General features: G+C 48.1%; 1 protein-coding gene across 1 annotated transcript in view; it reads right to left on the bottom strand.

Annotated features, from left to right (window-relative positions):
* Nucleotides 1-10,492: 10,492 nt before the first annotated feature.
* HEBP2 (heme binding protein 2) overlaps nt 10,493-14,241 on the bottom strand; it is a 14,704-nt gene continuing 10,955 nt past the window's right edge. The window contains exon 4 of the mRNA XM_034669198.1: nt 10,493-11,294. Coding sequence (XP_034525089.1) covers nt 11,096-11,294 — 199 coding nt within the window. The 3' untranslated portion in view covers nt 10,493-11,095. The remainder of the gene's footprint in view (nt 11,295-14,241) is intronic.

The following is a 14,241-nucleotide window of genomic DNA, read 5'->3' as shown; positions in this document are numbered from 1 at the left end:
CTTTCTGATTTGGGAATAGTATGACCTCAGGTTGAAAGCGAAGGTGGCCCCTGATGAACCCAACAGTTAGCGGCTGTCAGCCAACCACACTGTTTGCAGGGGGCTGGCCAGTTTTGAAAGGAGATCTAAGTGGCACATCTTCATGCCTGCCATAGCCCTCCCCTTGCACCTTATAGGTCCTCTTCCCCGCCCCCCCATAAACATGGAGCCACTCGTCCAGGGCTCTGACGGCGTCCTCTTCCTGAGGAGAAAAATGTTTTAAAGGACCATGGTGGGACCAACTACAGCCCTTTCTGCCATTGGCCTGGGGCCACATCTGATACTTGCCATGCACTCCATGTCCTTTACCTTCAACTGCCGCCTCTGCTCATCTCCCTGGCTCTCCTAATGGTGTGAGCCAAGCTGTCATTCCCGAGGGTTCTGAGGTCCTAAGAATCAAACCATTCTGGGACCAGGTTGTTACACTTGTCCATTCACAGTTCCAACTAGACAAGGAACACCAGGGGTGCCCCAAGTGGGTGCCCTGAGTTCCACACATGTAATAGCAGGCTTACCTCCTCTTGCACTCCAGGGTTAGTGAGCCCTGACAAGATGGTGACTCTTCTTGCTTGCTTGCCCTTGGACACAAGGAGTCCAAAGTTCCCAGGTGACAGCAATAGATTGAAGTTCAAGGGACTCTTCCTGTATTGCCTAGTACTTTTGAGAACAAGAACCTCTGGCTCTGTGGAGCCCAGAGTTGTAGGTTGGGAAGACTTACATCCCTTGGTGGTTCATTGGAGTGATGGTAAGTGTAGTCACTCTTGCTTCCACCGTTGGTTCCCAGCATCACATATCCTTCCTGTTGTGGACACAGCACTATGTAGGATCTCTGATTTAGGAAATACACTATCTTGGTAAGGTATTGCCTCCAACCATACCAGCAGCGTTTAGGTGGTGCTGTATGTGAGAGGACTAGTGGATCCCACGGCCATAGGTAACTCTCCCTGATTGAGTGATAGGATGTGTAGATCGCACATTCGGCAAAATCCATGCCAGTGGACCAGAGGTTTTGTAAGTCTCTAGATGGGGTTTCTGTTGAGGCCCTGTAAACAGGAAAGGAAACTGCATACCTAGAATAAGGGTCTGCCCTTGTGCAAATCAACTGCTGGCCCTTCCAGGAAAGAGTGGGCCTAATGCAGTGCATTTGGCATCAAATGACCCGTTGATCTTACAGCCTCGTCAGGGTCCCAGCATTGGTATCTATGCTGGCAGGTTGGACGTTCGGAGTTAGCAGGTCTAGGTCAGTCTTGGTAAATGGGAGTCCATGTCACTGGGGGTTCACGCATAGCCTCCATCTCTGCCACTCTTTACTAGCATGCGCACTATGCCCGCCCTGGGGTGGGCACCAACCAAAGCTAACAGCACCAGGTGAAGTCATTTTGTCTGCTCGGTGGCTTCGTGCCTCCCTGGTGGTGGGTGCTTTCTGGGGGGCATTAACATGTGAGGCAGTGCTTTTCATGCTCTGTGCCTGTTCCCATATGTCCATCCACCTGCCTCTAGCCCCAGACTTCCTTGTCTCAATCATCCTTTTTATCTTTTTCCTTTCCAAACTCCTGACCCGTTGGCCCGTCCATTTACCATTGCCATGACCCCAAGGATATTTCACCTTTCCCTCACAAAGTAAATGACCAGGTCCAGTACCAAAACCTGGCCCTATTTTTTTTTTTTTTTTGCAGAAAGATTGCAGAAATTTTTTCCCCGAAGTTGTCTTTCAACAACCCCTGAGTGAGGGTGTGATGCAGCTGCTGCCCCTGTTCATCTTGCATCCTCAGAGTAAGCCAAGTCATCAGTATGCCAAGTTTAAGCTTTTCCCTCTTCCTTCAGCGGATTGTACATGTCCTCCGAATAACCAGAGGAAGGGAAGGGAGGATGGGCGCAACCATGATGACACGGGAATTTGGGCGACCTGCTCCTGCAGCTTGCCTGTGTACGCTGGTACTGCTCATGATTGCACCCGGATATATCATTTCTATCTTAGGATGAACTGCTACTGGTCCTAGCACCTTTATGGCAGAACCTAGCTAAGATGGGCAGTTCTGGACACAGCATCACGTGGTGTCTCGTGGTTGCATCTCTCCTACGGCTCAGTAGCATACGTGAAGCTGCATTTCAAAAAGCATGTCACACTCTCCTGCAGTTAGCAAGCCTTGCTTCAGGAACCCCAGGACCTGCATTGTGATTCTCCCCCTGGGGCTTGTCATAAATTCTACACTGCTTTTTTTTTCACCACTGACGTAGGTCTGCCAGACCACATGGACCATGCTGCTAATTCCTTCCTATCTGTCACTTCTAGTTCTGTTCCTAATTGATTTTTTCCTTCCTAAGCATGAGTCACAATTTTCTATTTCTTTGCATATTTTTCTAGAATTTTTTAAATTGAATTTTGGGAATAAGGTTTTTGTTGATGGATTTTGTTGTATTCCTTTAAATAGTATTGGGCTTTATTCTGGTGTACAGCCAAGTTTCTTGGAATTAGTTTGATCCTTTCAAGTCTTGCTTTTAAGCTTCATTAGGGGAGGTCCAGAAAAGTCTTTAGACAATTGAACCTAACTACTAAGGTAATACCCTTGTGAGGGCACTACCTGATGCCCCATGCATTAGGAGTTATTTCCACTCTTGCTAACAAAAACAAAAACTGTTCCCTGCCCCAAATATGACCTGTGAATTATTTCTTCTACTGTTTTCGAGTTGTTCATTTTTTGGCTTGGGTAGTTTCTTCCTATACCTTCACAGATCAGTGCTTGGCCAAGAACTTAAGAGGACTCACTGTAGATATATAGAGGCGTGTGTGTGTGTCTTAGTCCTCCATGCTGCTGAACAAATTCTGTTCACTTTGGCATCCCCTAATACTGATCTCTGTCTTCTCAGCTCAGTGAGACTAGTGGTCTCTGTTTGGCTTCCCCCTCCCTGCTTTGCTGCCTAGAAACAGCCTTGAAGCCATAAGTTTGAACAGTCATTGAACTCACCTTACCATATCCCCGCCCAGCCCTTCTCTGAGAGCACAGTCAGGTGCTGTGGGCTTTCATCGTCTTGTTCCTGGTTCACCACTCAGCTAGAAGTGGATGTTCACCTGGGGATCTTTAAAAACATTGCTCAAGGGAATACTGTTTTTGATTTAGTGGAAAGGGGGTGAGAAGCTTACACTCTTTCCTTGGAGGTCAAGGAATCAATGTGGGGTTATCCTACCTTCCAAATATGTCAATTATACATTCAGGGATTGAGGCAATAACCAGTGGTCGGTCTGCAGACCCAGGGGACCAACTGGAAGCAAACTTTTATTAGAATTCCATTCATTTTCTAACCTCCGTATGCTCCCACTTTAATGGGGGAGAGGAACTATGATGACACCCTAGGTTTCTGGGCATCCAATGTCAATTTGGAGCCCAGCGTATCTGGGTATTTCTCTGTCTCCAGGGTACAGCCACCTGAGCGAATGGACACAGGTCCCTTGAGGAAAATACTGGGGGACTCATTAGTGTGCACATTTACTGAAATATTGCAGAGACCTTTTTCCTGGGAACCCAACCACCTCCTCAGTCAGAGAGTTTTGAGTCTGAAAAGAGGCTCAACTCTGGAAAGTGGGCGAGGGATCAGTGTTGTGGGCTGGGGTGGGGGGCGGTGGGAGCGGTGATCTCCGCCCCCTGCTTATCCATTCTTGCTCTCTTTTGATTATGTATAAAGAGCATTATCCCTGTTGGCTACCCCATCTATTGTGTTCTTTCAGATGCCGTGTTCTATTAACCATCTCCGCAAGACTTTACAGGATAGGCCCCCGTGGCTGCCCTTTTGACCTTAGTGGTTATCTGATCATTAATGCAGCCTGGTTTCTGCAGTGAGGCCTGCCACCTGGGCTCTCGTAGTCTGCTCATCACCCACACTGCTGTCTTGGCAAGCCACGTTCCTCCCCTACCTGTCCTGCCGGCCTGCACGACAGAGGACAGCCGCTGCCGAGCCGTGTAGTTTTGCTCACACACCTCTCACCTGTGCCTTTCCAGGGGCACATCATTGTGCCACTTGCCGAACGGCGGGGTCCTCTGGGCCTTCCCATGGAACGTAATTGCTATGAACTGAATTGTGTCCCCTCCCCCAAGTTCACAAGGCTGCCAGTGCAACTGTTGTTTGGAGATGGGGCCTTTGGAAAATAATTTGGTTTTGAGGAGGTGCTAAGGAGGAGGCCTCAAGCTGTGATTAGTGTTCTTACAAGAAGAAAAGGAACTCTCTGGTTGGCTCTCAGTTTGCTCAGAAACATCCCGGGTGTCATCTGAAATTGGTCCCGGAACACAGAGGGCAGGGAGAGACCAAAAGGAGAGGTAAACCGTTCTGCGTTGGTTGGTGGCAGTTTTAATAAACAGGGGGACACAGGAGGTTTGTCTTAGGTGGCTGTAAGACGGGCAGGTTTCCATACCTGCCCACCAGAATCTCGTAAGTTTACCGTGGACCCCCTTATCCGTGGCTTCCCCTCCCACGGCTTCAGGTCCCCGCGCCCAAGCGCAGCCCGGCAACGGAAGCTTCTCCAGGCCGAGTGTGTTCAGAAGGTCAGGAGCAGCTGAGCGCGGCCACACAGGCCTGTGTCACTCATATCGCTTCATCTCGTCACCTAGGCATTTTGTCGTCTCATGTCCTCACGAGAAGGGTGAGTACAGTCCAATAAGTATTTTGAGAGAGAGACCACATTCACAAAACTTAGTATATTCTCATTTCAATTTTATTATTGGTTATTGTTAACCTCTTGCTGTGCCTAGTTTTTATAAATTTAAACTTTATCATAGGTGTGTATGTATAGGAAAAACCAGTAGACAGGATTCAGTACTGTTGTGATTTAAGGCACCTGCTGGGGGGTCTTAGAATGTATCCCTTGCCGCAAAGGGGGCACGACAGTGCCTAGAGGCCTTAACTGAGCCCCATCCCCATTTCCATCCCAGGGCTGTGCCCTAGCAGGAGCATCTAGGAGTGGGGAGGGTGAGAGGAGCAGGCATTCCACCGACAGGGGCGAGGGTGGGGGAGCCTCCAACTGCCGGGATCCAGCTCTGGGGTCAAGGGGCGGTGGTGTGTTCCTGATGACCTCCTCCAACGCCTCCCCCCGGCCATGCAGGGGTATAGTAAGAAAACTTGGCTGTCTGCAAACCAGGAAGCCGGCCTTTGACAGGCACTGGTTCGGCCAACACCTTGATCGGAGGGCTCCCAGCCGTCGGCACTGAGCGAAACAATTTCTGTTGTTGAAGCCCCGCAGTCTGCGTGGCTCGTTACGGCAGCCCTAGCTGACTAAGGCAAAACTCGGATGGGGCTTGTTATCAGCTCATTATCTGGCACGGACCCAGATGTGGGGTTTGCGTCCCTTCCTCTATTATCTCTCCCTGCAGCTCAGGCATTTGAACATTTCCATCGCTTTTTCCAGGCTTCCAGGAGCCACCCACGCTAACGCTCTGAGTCTGCACCAGCCCCTGGAGTTTTGCTCACGGGAGTAAAGCCTGGATCCTGAGTGATACCCCCAAGCCATTAAGCCTTCCCTTAGCCAGTCTTCTGTCCAGGCACCTCTGACTGAGCCCCTGGGGATCCTGGGCCCAAGGGCACGATCCCATCCCCCGCCAGTGCGTGTCGGCCAGGCCCTCTAGCACCTGTGGCGCGTTATCCACTTCTTCCTTCGTCGGGCCTGGCAGGGCCCCAGCCAGGTGATGCTATAACTTTCCCATGGGGATAGGCCCAGGAGATGGGGGACACCAGCTTCTGGGGGCACCTGTTGCCTTAGGGGACAGAGCTCTATGAACATTGCATTTCCTCCTGTTACGGCATGAGAAGGCGGGAGGGGTAATTCTAGTTCTTAATGGTGAAAGGCTGAGCCTGTTCTGCAGGCCCAGAATGTTCAGAAATGTTCAGGGAGTCGAAATTGTTGGGGGCATCCACCAGCTGTCCCCTTCTCATTTTCCAGGTTTGATCCTGACCTTGGTGTAACAAACCTGGTTTGTTGAACGTTTTTTTTGGTTGTTTTTTTTTTTTTTAAGATTTTTACTTACTCATTTGAAAGAGAGAGAGAGCCAGCGAGAGCATGAGCAAGAGAGGGTCAAAGGGAGAGGAAAGAGCAGACCCTCTGCTGAACAGGGAGCCCAAACTGGGGCTCAATCCCAGGACCCCAGCATCATGACCTGAGCCAAAGGCAGACGCCCTAACTGAGCCACCCGGGTGCCCCCGGTTGAACACTTTTGGTGGTTTCTACTTTTACCATCAAATCCTGTGCTGGACCCTCAGCTTTGTCTGCTTAACTTCTGCATGAGGTGAGGGCTTCTCAGCCAGGAGACTCTGGCTCTCACACTTAGTTTTAAATGGTCTGTTAATCGACCTCAGCTTTTCCTTATCCAACTGGAGGACATCAGGTTAGTAATAACCATTCGAGTCTATTGCCCTTGCACTCGTTATCCACCCCTGCCCCATATTTGAGACGCGAATCATCCACCAGCCATCGTACGCTTCTCCAGAAGCAGGTCATTCCGTCGAAAGTTTTAATAACTAGGCAGCCCTCTTAGCCAGGAGCTGTCTACGCACCGCCTGTCCACCAGGGCTGCGAGCCTCATCACCAGCCACGCACTGAGTGACCCAGTGTCAAGATGCCATCTACTGCCCATGATCGTGGGCCACTCCGATCCCAGGTTTGCTGGTTTGACCCTAGGATGGAGTTAGGAGCACAAAAAAAAGTATGACAAAGTTAGTCTCTGAAAGGAGAAAGGAAAAGCAAGACTGTGGTGGGGGCAGCTGTCGTGCTTCATGACAGATCAGATAACATCTCTGCCGGTCCACCACAGAGCTCCAGAGCACAGACTGTTTATTTAGAAGGGGCCTGAGTTGGGCAGAAACAGCTAGGTCCTTGCACCTCCATTTGCTCAGTCTTTGGCTGGAAGATGCCAGAAAACAGCAGACCGTCAGCTCCCACTGAATATCNTGTCAGCTCCCACTGAATAGCCCCGAGAATAGTGTCCTTTTCTTGAATCTGCAGCCTGCCCTGAAGAGTGTCACCTGGAGACATCAGCTGACCACAGCCCTCGAAGCCAGGAAGCTGGTCGTTTCTCGAAGGCGATCTGAGGAGCCCACCTCCGTGTGCTTGCCTTCCCCAAGGCCCAGAAAAGAAATGACCGGTCTTTGGCCACGCTTACTCCTAAGTACCAGAAATGATCAAGGACACCTTCACGTCAGTCCTCTCACCTTTGAGTCAGCCTCCTAAGTCTGGCTCAGCGGCAGCAGCCTCACTCTGGGAACGGCACGTCCACAGCAAAGCTGAGGGATTGTGCAAGTCCGCTAGCCCTTGCGCTGCGCTTCCCATGGCCCTGGACCAGGTCCGCGCGTCGCTTTGTCCAGAGACGCTGCAAGCGCAGCTCTCGCTTGCTCAGCGATCACGACGTGCAGCTTTCTGCTCTGAATACTGAAGGTGGCCTCTTCCTTTGACACAGACATCTCTGCCCACTATGTCCCCAACCCGCCAGGCTTTCATCTGACTGGCACCTTCTCACCCTTCCAGGCTCAAATGTCTCTTCCAGAGAGGCCTGGGCTGTCCCCATTGTGTGACATCTCCTGTCCCCAGCCACGCCACCCTCCCTCCCAGCGCCTCATTTCATTTACACTCTCTCCCTCTCTAGAACATAAACCCCATGAGGACACTCACTGCCGTATTCTCAGGAAGGAGGACTGAGTGGGAGAGAGAAAGGCATTGTGGGATTGGGTAATTACGAAGTTTCTGACGAGCGAGTGTGTCTGTCACCACCGTGTCCCGGCCCCCGTGTGTCGTGCAGTTCCTGGAACAGGGTAGGCATGCCACCAGGACTTCTTCAAGAGTGAAGGAAAGTAAATGACCCTTCAGTGAAATGTTTAGGAAGACAGGTTAAGTGATACCTAGAAAAGACGGAATGAATGTACTGAGTTTAAGTGAATTCTTTCCAGACTTGGTTAAAGATAATCTTATGAAAAATTGATGTACACATCGACATGTGGCTAAAGTGAAAAGCAGTGGTGGGTGGGGGACGGCCCACCTTAATCCCTCTCATGATCCCTGAGATCCCTCCTTGAAACCTAGATCTCCAAGGAAGACATTGGTTCTCTCTTTCCAGAGAAATCGGATAATCCAGGCAAAAGAGAGAGGGGAATTATTGTCCCCCATAAAAGTCTTGGGGGGGGAACAAGGATTTAATTTTGGGGGGTGAGGAGAATCAGGCAAAAACCGAACCTGTCGGTAGGCAGAGTGGTTGGAACGTGTGGTGCAGGACGGAGAGCAGAGGAGGGGAGGGGAGAGGAGGGGGGGAGGGGAGGGGAGAGGCTAATCGATGGAGCAAGAGTTACCCCAGCAGCAGAGGCAGAAGGCTTAGCCTGGGAAAGAGCCTACCCATGATTCTCCTGTAGACGAGAGAAGAACAGTCTCCACGGACACGTTGACAGAAGGGATATTTGGTAGTCAGTGCCAGCCGTGTAACTAAAATAACTGATTCGTTGCTCTGAGAAATAGTCTCTGGATTGATTTAGGGCTAAAAAATGTTTTAGTTTATGATTTATGGAAGAGATGGGGAAAATGGGATATCCTGGACTTGAATGGTACAAAATCCATTTTTTCTAAATGTTGATCATCAGAGATATGCCTCTCCTGTTTCAAATGGAATTTATTGCATAAGAGATGCGTATTTGTATAGAACTATAGAGCAAGTATTAGAAATGTTTACCTCATACCGGGAGAGGCTAGTACTGTGGACATTCGAGGAGGAGGGCTAGAAGGGGTCCTTCAGTTGGGTTTTTTTGTATGAACTAAAGAAGAAATTTAATTTCTTTTTGGCAAGCATTAAAGGGCAAAGAACCAATAAGTAATCAAGGCAAGCCAATACTTTTGGAAAATAATTGCCTGAGATTTAAAAATTTTATATCCGTAAGAATTTCAAAGCCAGGAAATCTAGCTTGTTTTGTATAAAAAATTACAACCTGGAAGGTAGCTCTGAGGCCACAATCATATTGATTATGCGTGTATGCTACGCAGGATGATGCTCCATATGGTCCCCACCGCTCGCAGCCTGAGAGAGCTGCGCTCTTGAACAGCCGTCTGCCGGTGGGGCCTGGCGGTTACCACGCGGCCCCAGGAGTCAGACTGCCTGGGCTCCAGTTAGCCTCTGCTCTTACAGCTTCATCTGGAGCAAGTTACCTAGCATCTCTGTGCCTCAACGTCTGTATCCACAAAACGGAGCTGATGCAATGGGACACAGAGTCGTTCTGAGAGTTGAATGTAGTAATTCAGGTGACACAACTTAGAATGGTGCACCTAGGAGGTACTCCAGAAATGTTAGTTAGCTATGGAAACCATTAACTATGTCTTTGTCCAGGTTAGCAATCCAGGTAAGGAAGAGATGGGAATTGATGTGCTGTGGAAGGGTTTAGGGGCACCGAGAGCTATGCTCACTATACGTATCCCGGGTAGGGAGGTTAATTTTAAGAGATACCACATCAGGTTGGGGTTGAAGGGACTATAGCACCATCTGGTTCTGTCCTCTCGCCACTGGATGCTCACATGTTTTCTAGAAGTGATCACACGTTCTCTGCTTAAACACACACAGTGATGGGAACTGAAAGTAGTGGCAAGGAGGGCACGTATTGCATGGTGCACTGGGTGTTACACGCAGCTAATGAATCATCGAACCTTGCATCAGAAACCAGGGATGTACTGTATGGTGACTAACATAATGGAATAAAAAAACATAAAAAAAAAAAAAAAGAAAGAAAGTAGTGTCATGCACGGGCAGCTGAATTGTTGGGCAGTTACCGAGCACCAGCCTGCTTCTCACCCTTCACTCCTCCGACCGTCATGCCCTGGGAGGCCGCGGTAGTTACTGCCTTTCCCACAACGGGCTTCCTGTCTGTGGAAGAGGACTTCAACTACCCCCATTTTGACCTCAGTCTGTACTTCCTAATTGATTCTTTCCAGCCTATCTGTTAACTCAGGCAAAAGACCAGGTGGGCAAAGTATCTCCTATGGGAACTGATACTGCCCGCTCAAGCAGTAAAGACCCCATGTGATTGACTGCAAGGCAATGATCGACCTGACCTTTACTGCCCACCCACATGTACCCCCGACCTTTGTCCCACATTGTCCGTGTATAAACCTGGAAGCGTTTCCAGCGTGTTAGAGATCGTCTTTGTATGCTAGTGGCTGGCCTCACTGAAATAAATTCCTCTCTTGTCTCACCACCTCTCGTCTCTCTGCCTTTGGATTTTGTCAGTGGCAAGTGGCCAAACCTGGTCTGTTTGGGGCCCCTGGAGCCCGAGAGCTTGTCTCCAGGACAGGCACGTTCCAATACAATTAGGCACGGGTTCCAACCTCCTTGATTTTGTGGCAACCCATTCTTTCAATAACTATAATCATTTTTATACGACCTCCAGAACTACATGAAATACTTTAAAAATGCACACGAATTTTAAAATTACATGTTTGTATACATGCCTTCGGGAAAGAACATGACTTTATTGAGTTTCAAAATGGATAGAGGTCCCTAACTTCATAAATTTGTTCTTAGCCATGAAATATTATCAACCCTTTTGGGTATGGTGGGGATTCTCTTGTGCGGTGGGGGCTGTTGGGTGGATGGGGAAGAGGAGCCCACGGAGAATGTGACAGGGTCAGGTGCGAAAGAATCTGATTTTTGTCTTCAACTGAACTTCACCTCGAGACACTTGACAGCCTCGCCGTGCCGCACGGGATGCCTCTTTAACATTTTTATTGATAATATCTGAAGGGGATAACTTCCAAATGACACAAATCCAAGTTGAAAAAGGCAACATGATGTGAAGAAGGGTCAAGTAACAAGACACTTCCCGGGAGCCTCATAGAAATAAACTTCTCCAGAGCTGCAACTGATTCATATGTTTCTAGAATACTGTCCCCCGCTCCCTGTGTATCTAGCTAAAGTTTCGAGCAATAGAAGGCACCTTGGGAATAAGCTCAATTCATCGTAGTTCCCTCAGGTCGAGTGACTACACCTGCATTTTATGGGTAGGTAGTGTTGATGTCTACAGTAAGCAATGGAACTTCCTGGGTTTTTTCTCATTTATTTTCTTTGGAGGGTTCATTTTTCTGAATCAACCACACTTCATTATTTCTATCAAGCAACTTGAAAGGGCTGTTGTAGCCTGCGGTGTAGTAAACCTTCTCATTGAAAACTTTTCCTTCTTCCCTCAAAGCGCTTGCTAACGTCAGAAGTTGTTCTTGATTCTTCTGAGCACTAGAGAATCCGTCGAAAGCCCTGCAAAGGAGAAAGTAAAGAACCGTGAATGACGTTCATGCTGGTGTAAATGTCAGCCTGGAAAGGAGAGCAGAAGTGGGCACTAGGAAGGCTGGCTCTATGGGGCACCTGGGTGGCTCAGTCGTTAAGCGTCTGCCTTTGGCTCAGGGTGTGATCCCAGGGTCCTGGGATCGAGCCCCGCATCAGGCTCCTCCTCTGGGAACCTGCTTCTTCCTCTCCCACTCCCGCTGCTTGTGTTCCCTCTCTCGCTGGCTGTCTCTCTGTGTCAAATGAATAAATAAATAAAATCTTTAAAAAAAAAAAAAAAAAGGAAGGCTGGCTCTAGTGCAGTTTCTGAGCCCCTCCCCCCAGCAGCTGACCAGCCCATTCTTCTCCTCTGGTTCCCATTCTCAGCGCCACCTCGCCACACCAAGGAGACCCAGGAGGAGGCACACGTCCCAGCTGCTGGCAGGCAGATTTGGAACGTTTACCATCTCGTGCTCTAACTCTTGCTCCTCAGACTATCACGAGCGCATACAAGTCATCTGGGAATCTTGCTAAAATGCAGACGCGGGAGGTCTGGGGTGGGGCCTGAGAATCTGCATTCCTAACAAGCTCCCGATGCTGCTGCTGGTCAGAGGACCCTACTGAACCCCCTTGGAAGACTCCCTTTCAGACTTCCAATTTTCTATGGAACGTTTCCCCTCCCCTTCTCTCCTTGGGAAAAGGGTAGGTGCTGCATTACAGACGAATGTGATAGAGCTTCGACCCCATGAATTTACAGTCTAATGGAAGAGGGGAGCATTTGGACAGTTCTTTATATACAGACTGAGAAGAGATTTAACAGAAACAGGATCAATATGCTTGGGAGCCCCGAGGATGTGACTGAATCAGGGGTAAGGATGTCATCTGAGTTGGGTGTGGCATGGAGGATGGTTCTGCTGGGCAGAAAAAGGGGGAAAGGGGAAGGATAAGAAAAGGAACAGATGTTCAGAAATACAAAGCATGTTCATAGTGAGGCACAAAAGCAGCTCTGAAAGGTGAGTCAGAGCCAGAAAGAAGAACTTTGGGTGTCACCTCAAGGCCTTTTGAGATTATTCTGAAGGATGCTGAGCAGAAAAGCAACTTGATAGGATCTGGGAAAGACAGATGGAAAAGAGACTGGAGGGAAGGAGCCAGTTCGGAAGTTGCTATGGGGATGGGGAAGAAAAGACAGTCAAGAGATTTAAATAAAAAGTGGGAAAAGAGAATAAAAGTTTAAGTATAGATTTTCAAGTATATAAACAAACCTACCCTGAGGTTAAATTATGACAGCACACAGACCTAGCTGAGTTACTGACATGTAAATATGATGAATTTGATTTTGAAGGTTAAGAATAAGAAACACAGGGGCGCCTGGGTGGCACAGCGGTTAAGCGTCTGCCTTCGGCTCAGGGCGTGATTCCCGGCGTTATGGGATCGAGCCCCACATCAGGCTCCTCCGCTATGAGCCTGCTTCTTCCTCTCCCACTCTGCCTGCTTGTGTTCCCTCTCTCGCTGGCTGTCTCTATCTCTATCGAATAAATAAATAAAATATTTAAAAAAAAAAGAATAAGAAACACAGAAAATCACGAATATTCCCAATATCCCTTCATTAGCATAAATTGTATTATCAATGTGCCAATGGAAAAGTTTAGTCCTACCATTCTTTAGGTAAGATGTAAGCTCTCCAGGGTACAAACCATCTTTATTTCATTCAACGATGCTCACGAGGCACCTAGAATTGTTCCTTTCACGCAGTATCTTTTCAACCCTCATTGAACAGCGTAGGAATCCATGTGCGCACATGTACGTGAAATACAACATTGAAGATAATTGATAAAACTGTTCTAATTTTCAGAATGTTGACTGATAATAATTCTGAACCATGTGTTAAGAAATATTTGCCTCCTAAATCTATTATTTCCTTAATGAAGAGCCAATTCTTAGTCTGTTCTGCCTAAAGGAAACTTGCTTTCAGATCCTATTTCTGCCCTGAAATCAGATCTAGAACCCCCTAGTTAGAAATCATCTTTTGTTCTCTTAATACATATTGGTCTACAGTGATCCGTCCACAGCTTTATTCAGTAGACACACATATGATTCTCTTCCCACGCACCTGCCTTGCTAGGAGCTGCAGGATAGGAACAGAATCCCATGTTACTGTATTCTTGAGAAAGTTACAGTCCATACCTCTATCACTATAATTTAGAATAATAGGCGAACAGAGTGGCTAGCTCACTGGAGAAACTGAGGAAGTCATCACAGAGGAGGTACGCTTTGATCCAAGTCCTGAAGGATAAAAGTGGATGCTCCAGGAAGAAGAGAAAGAGCTAGAGCTAATAGTGAGGTCATGTGCACGTTTTAACTGTTTTACAGATATTAACTCATTTAATCTTCATGGCAACCCTAGGAGATAGGTAGGTACTATAACTACACACATTTTACAGATGAAGAGCTTTGGGCAAGGAAAATCTGAGGAACCTGGCCGAGGTCACAGGTAAAGAGTTGTGGAAGGTCCTAGCCATAGCGATCTGATAACAAAAAGAAAAAAAAAAACATCCAGATTGGCAAGGAAGAAGTAAAACTTCTTTTAAAAAAGTTTTTTAAAAAAAGTAAATAAAATACTGATGGAAGAAATTGCAGAGGACACAAAGAAATGGAAAGACATTCCATGCTCATAGATTGGAAGAACAAATACTGTTAAAATGTCTATATTGCACGAAGTCATCTACATATTTAATGCAATCCCTATCAAAATACCAACAGCAGGAGAGGGGGTTAAGATGGCGGAGGAGTAGGGGACCCCTTTTTCAGCCGGTCCCCTGAGTTGAGTTGGATAGGTACCAGACCAGCAGGAACATCCACGGAATCAGCCTGAGACGCAGGAAGATAATCTGGATCTCTACAAATGAACATCTCCAGCGCTGAGTATCGAGGTACGAAGCGG

Source organism: Ailuropoda melanoleuca, chromosome 10, assembly GCF_002007445.2.
Source record: "Ailuropoda melanoleuca isolate Jingjing chromosome 10, ASM200744v2, whole genome shotgun sequence".
Lineage (NCBI taxonomy): Eukaryota > Metazoa > Chordata > Mammalia > Carnivora > Ursidae > Ailuropoda > Ailuropoda melanoleuca.
This window is presented reverse-complemented; position numbering and strand designations above follow the sequence as displayed.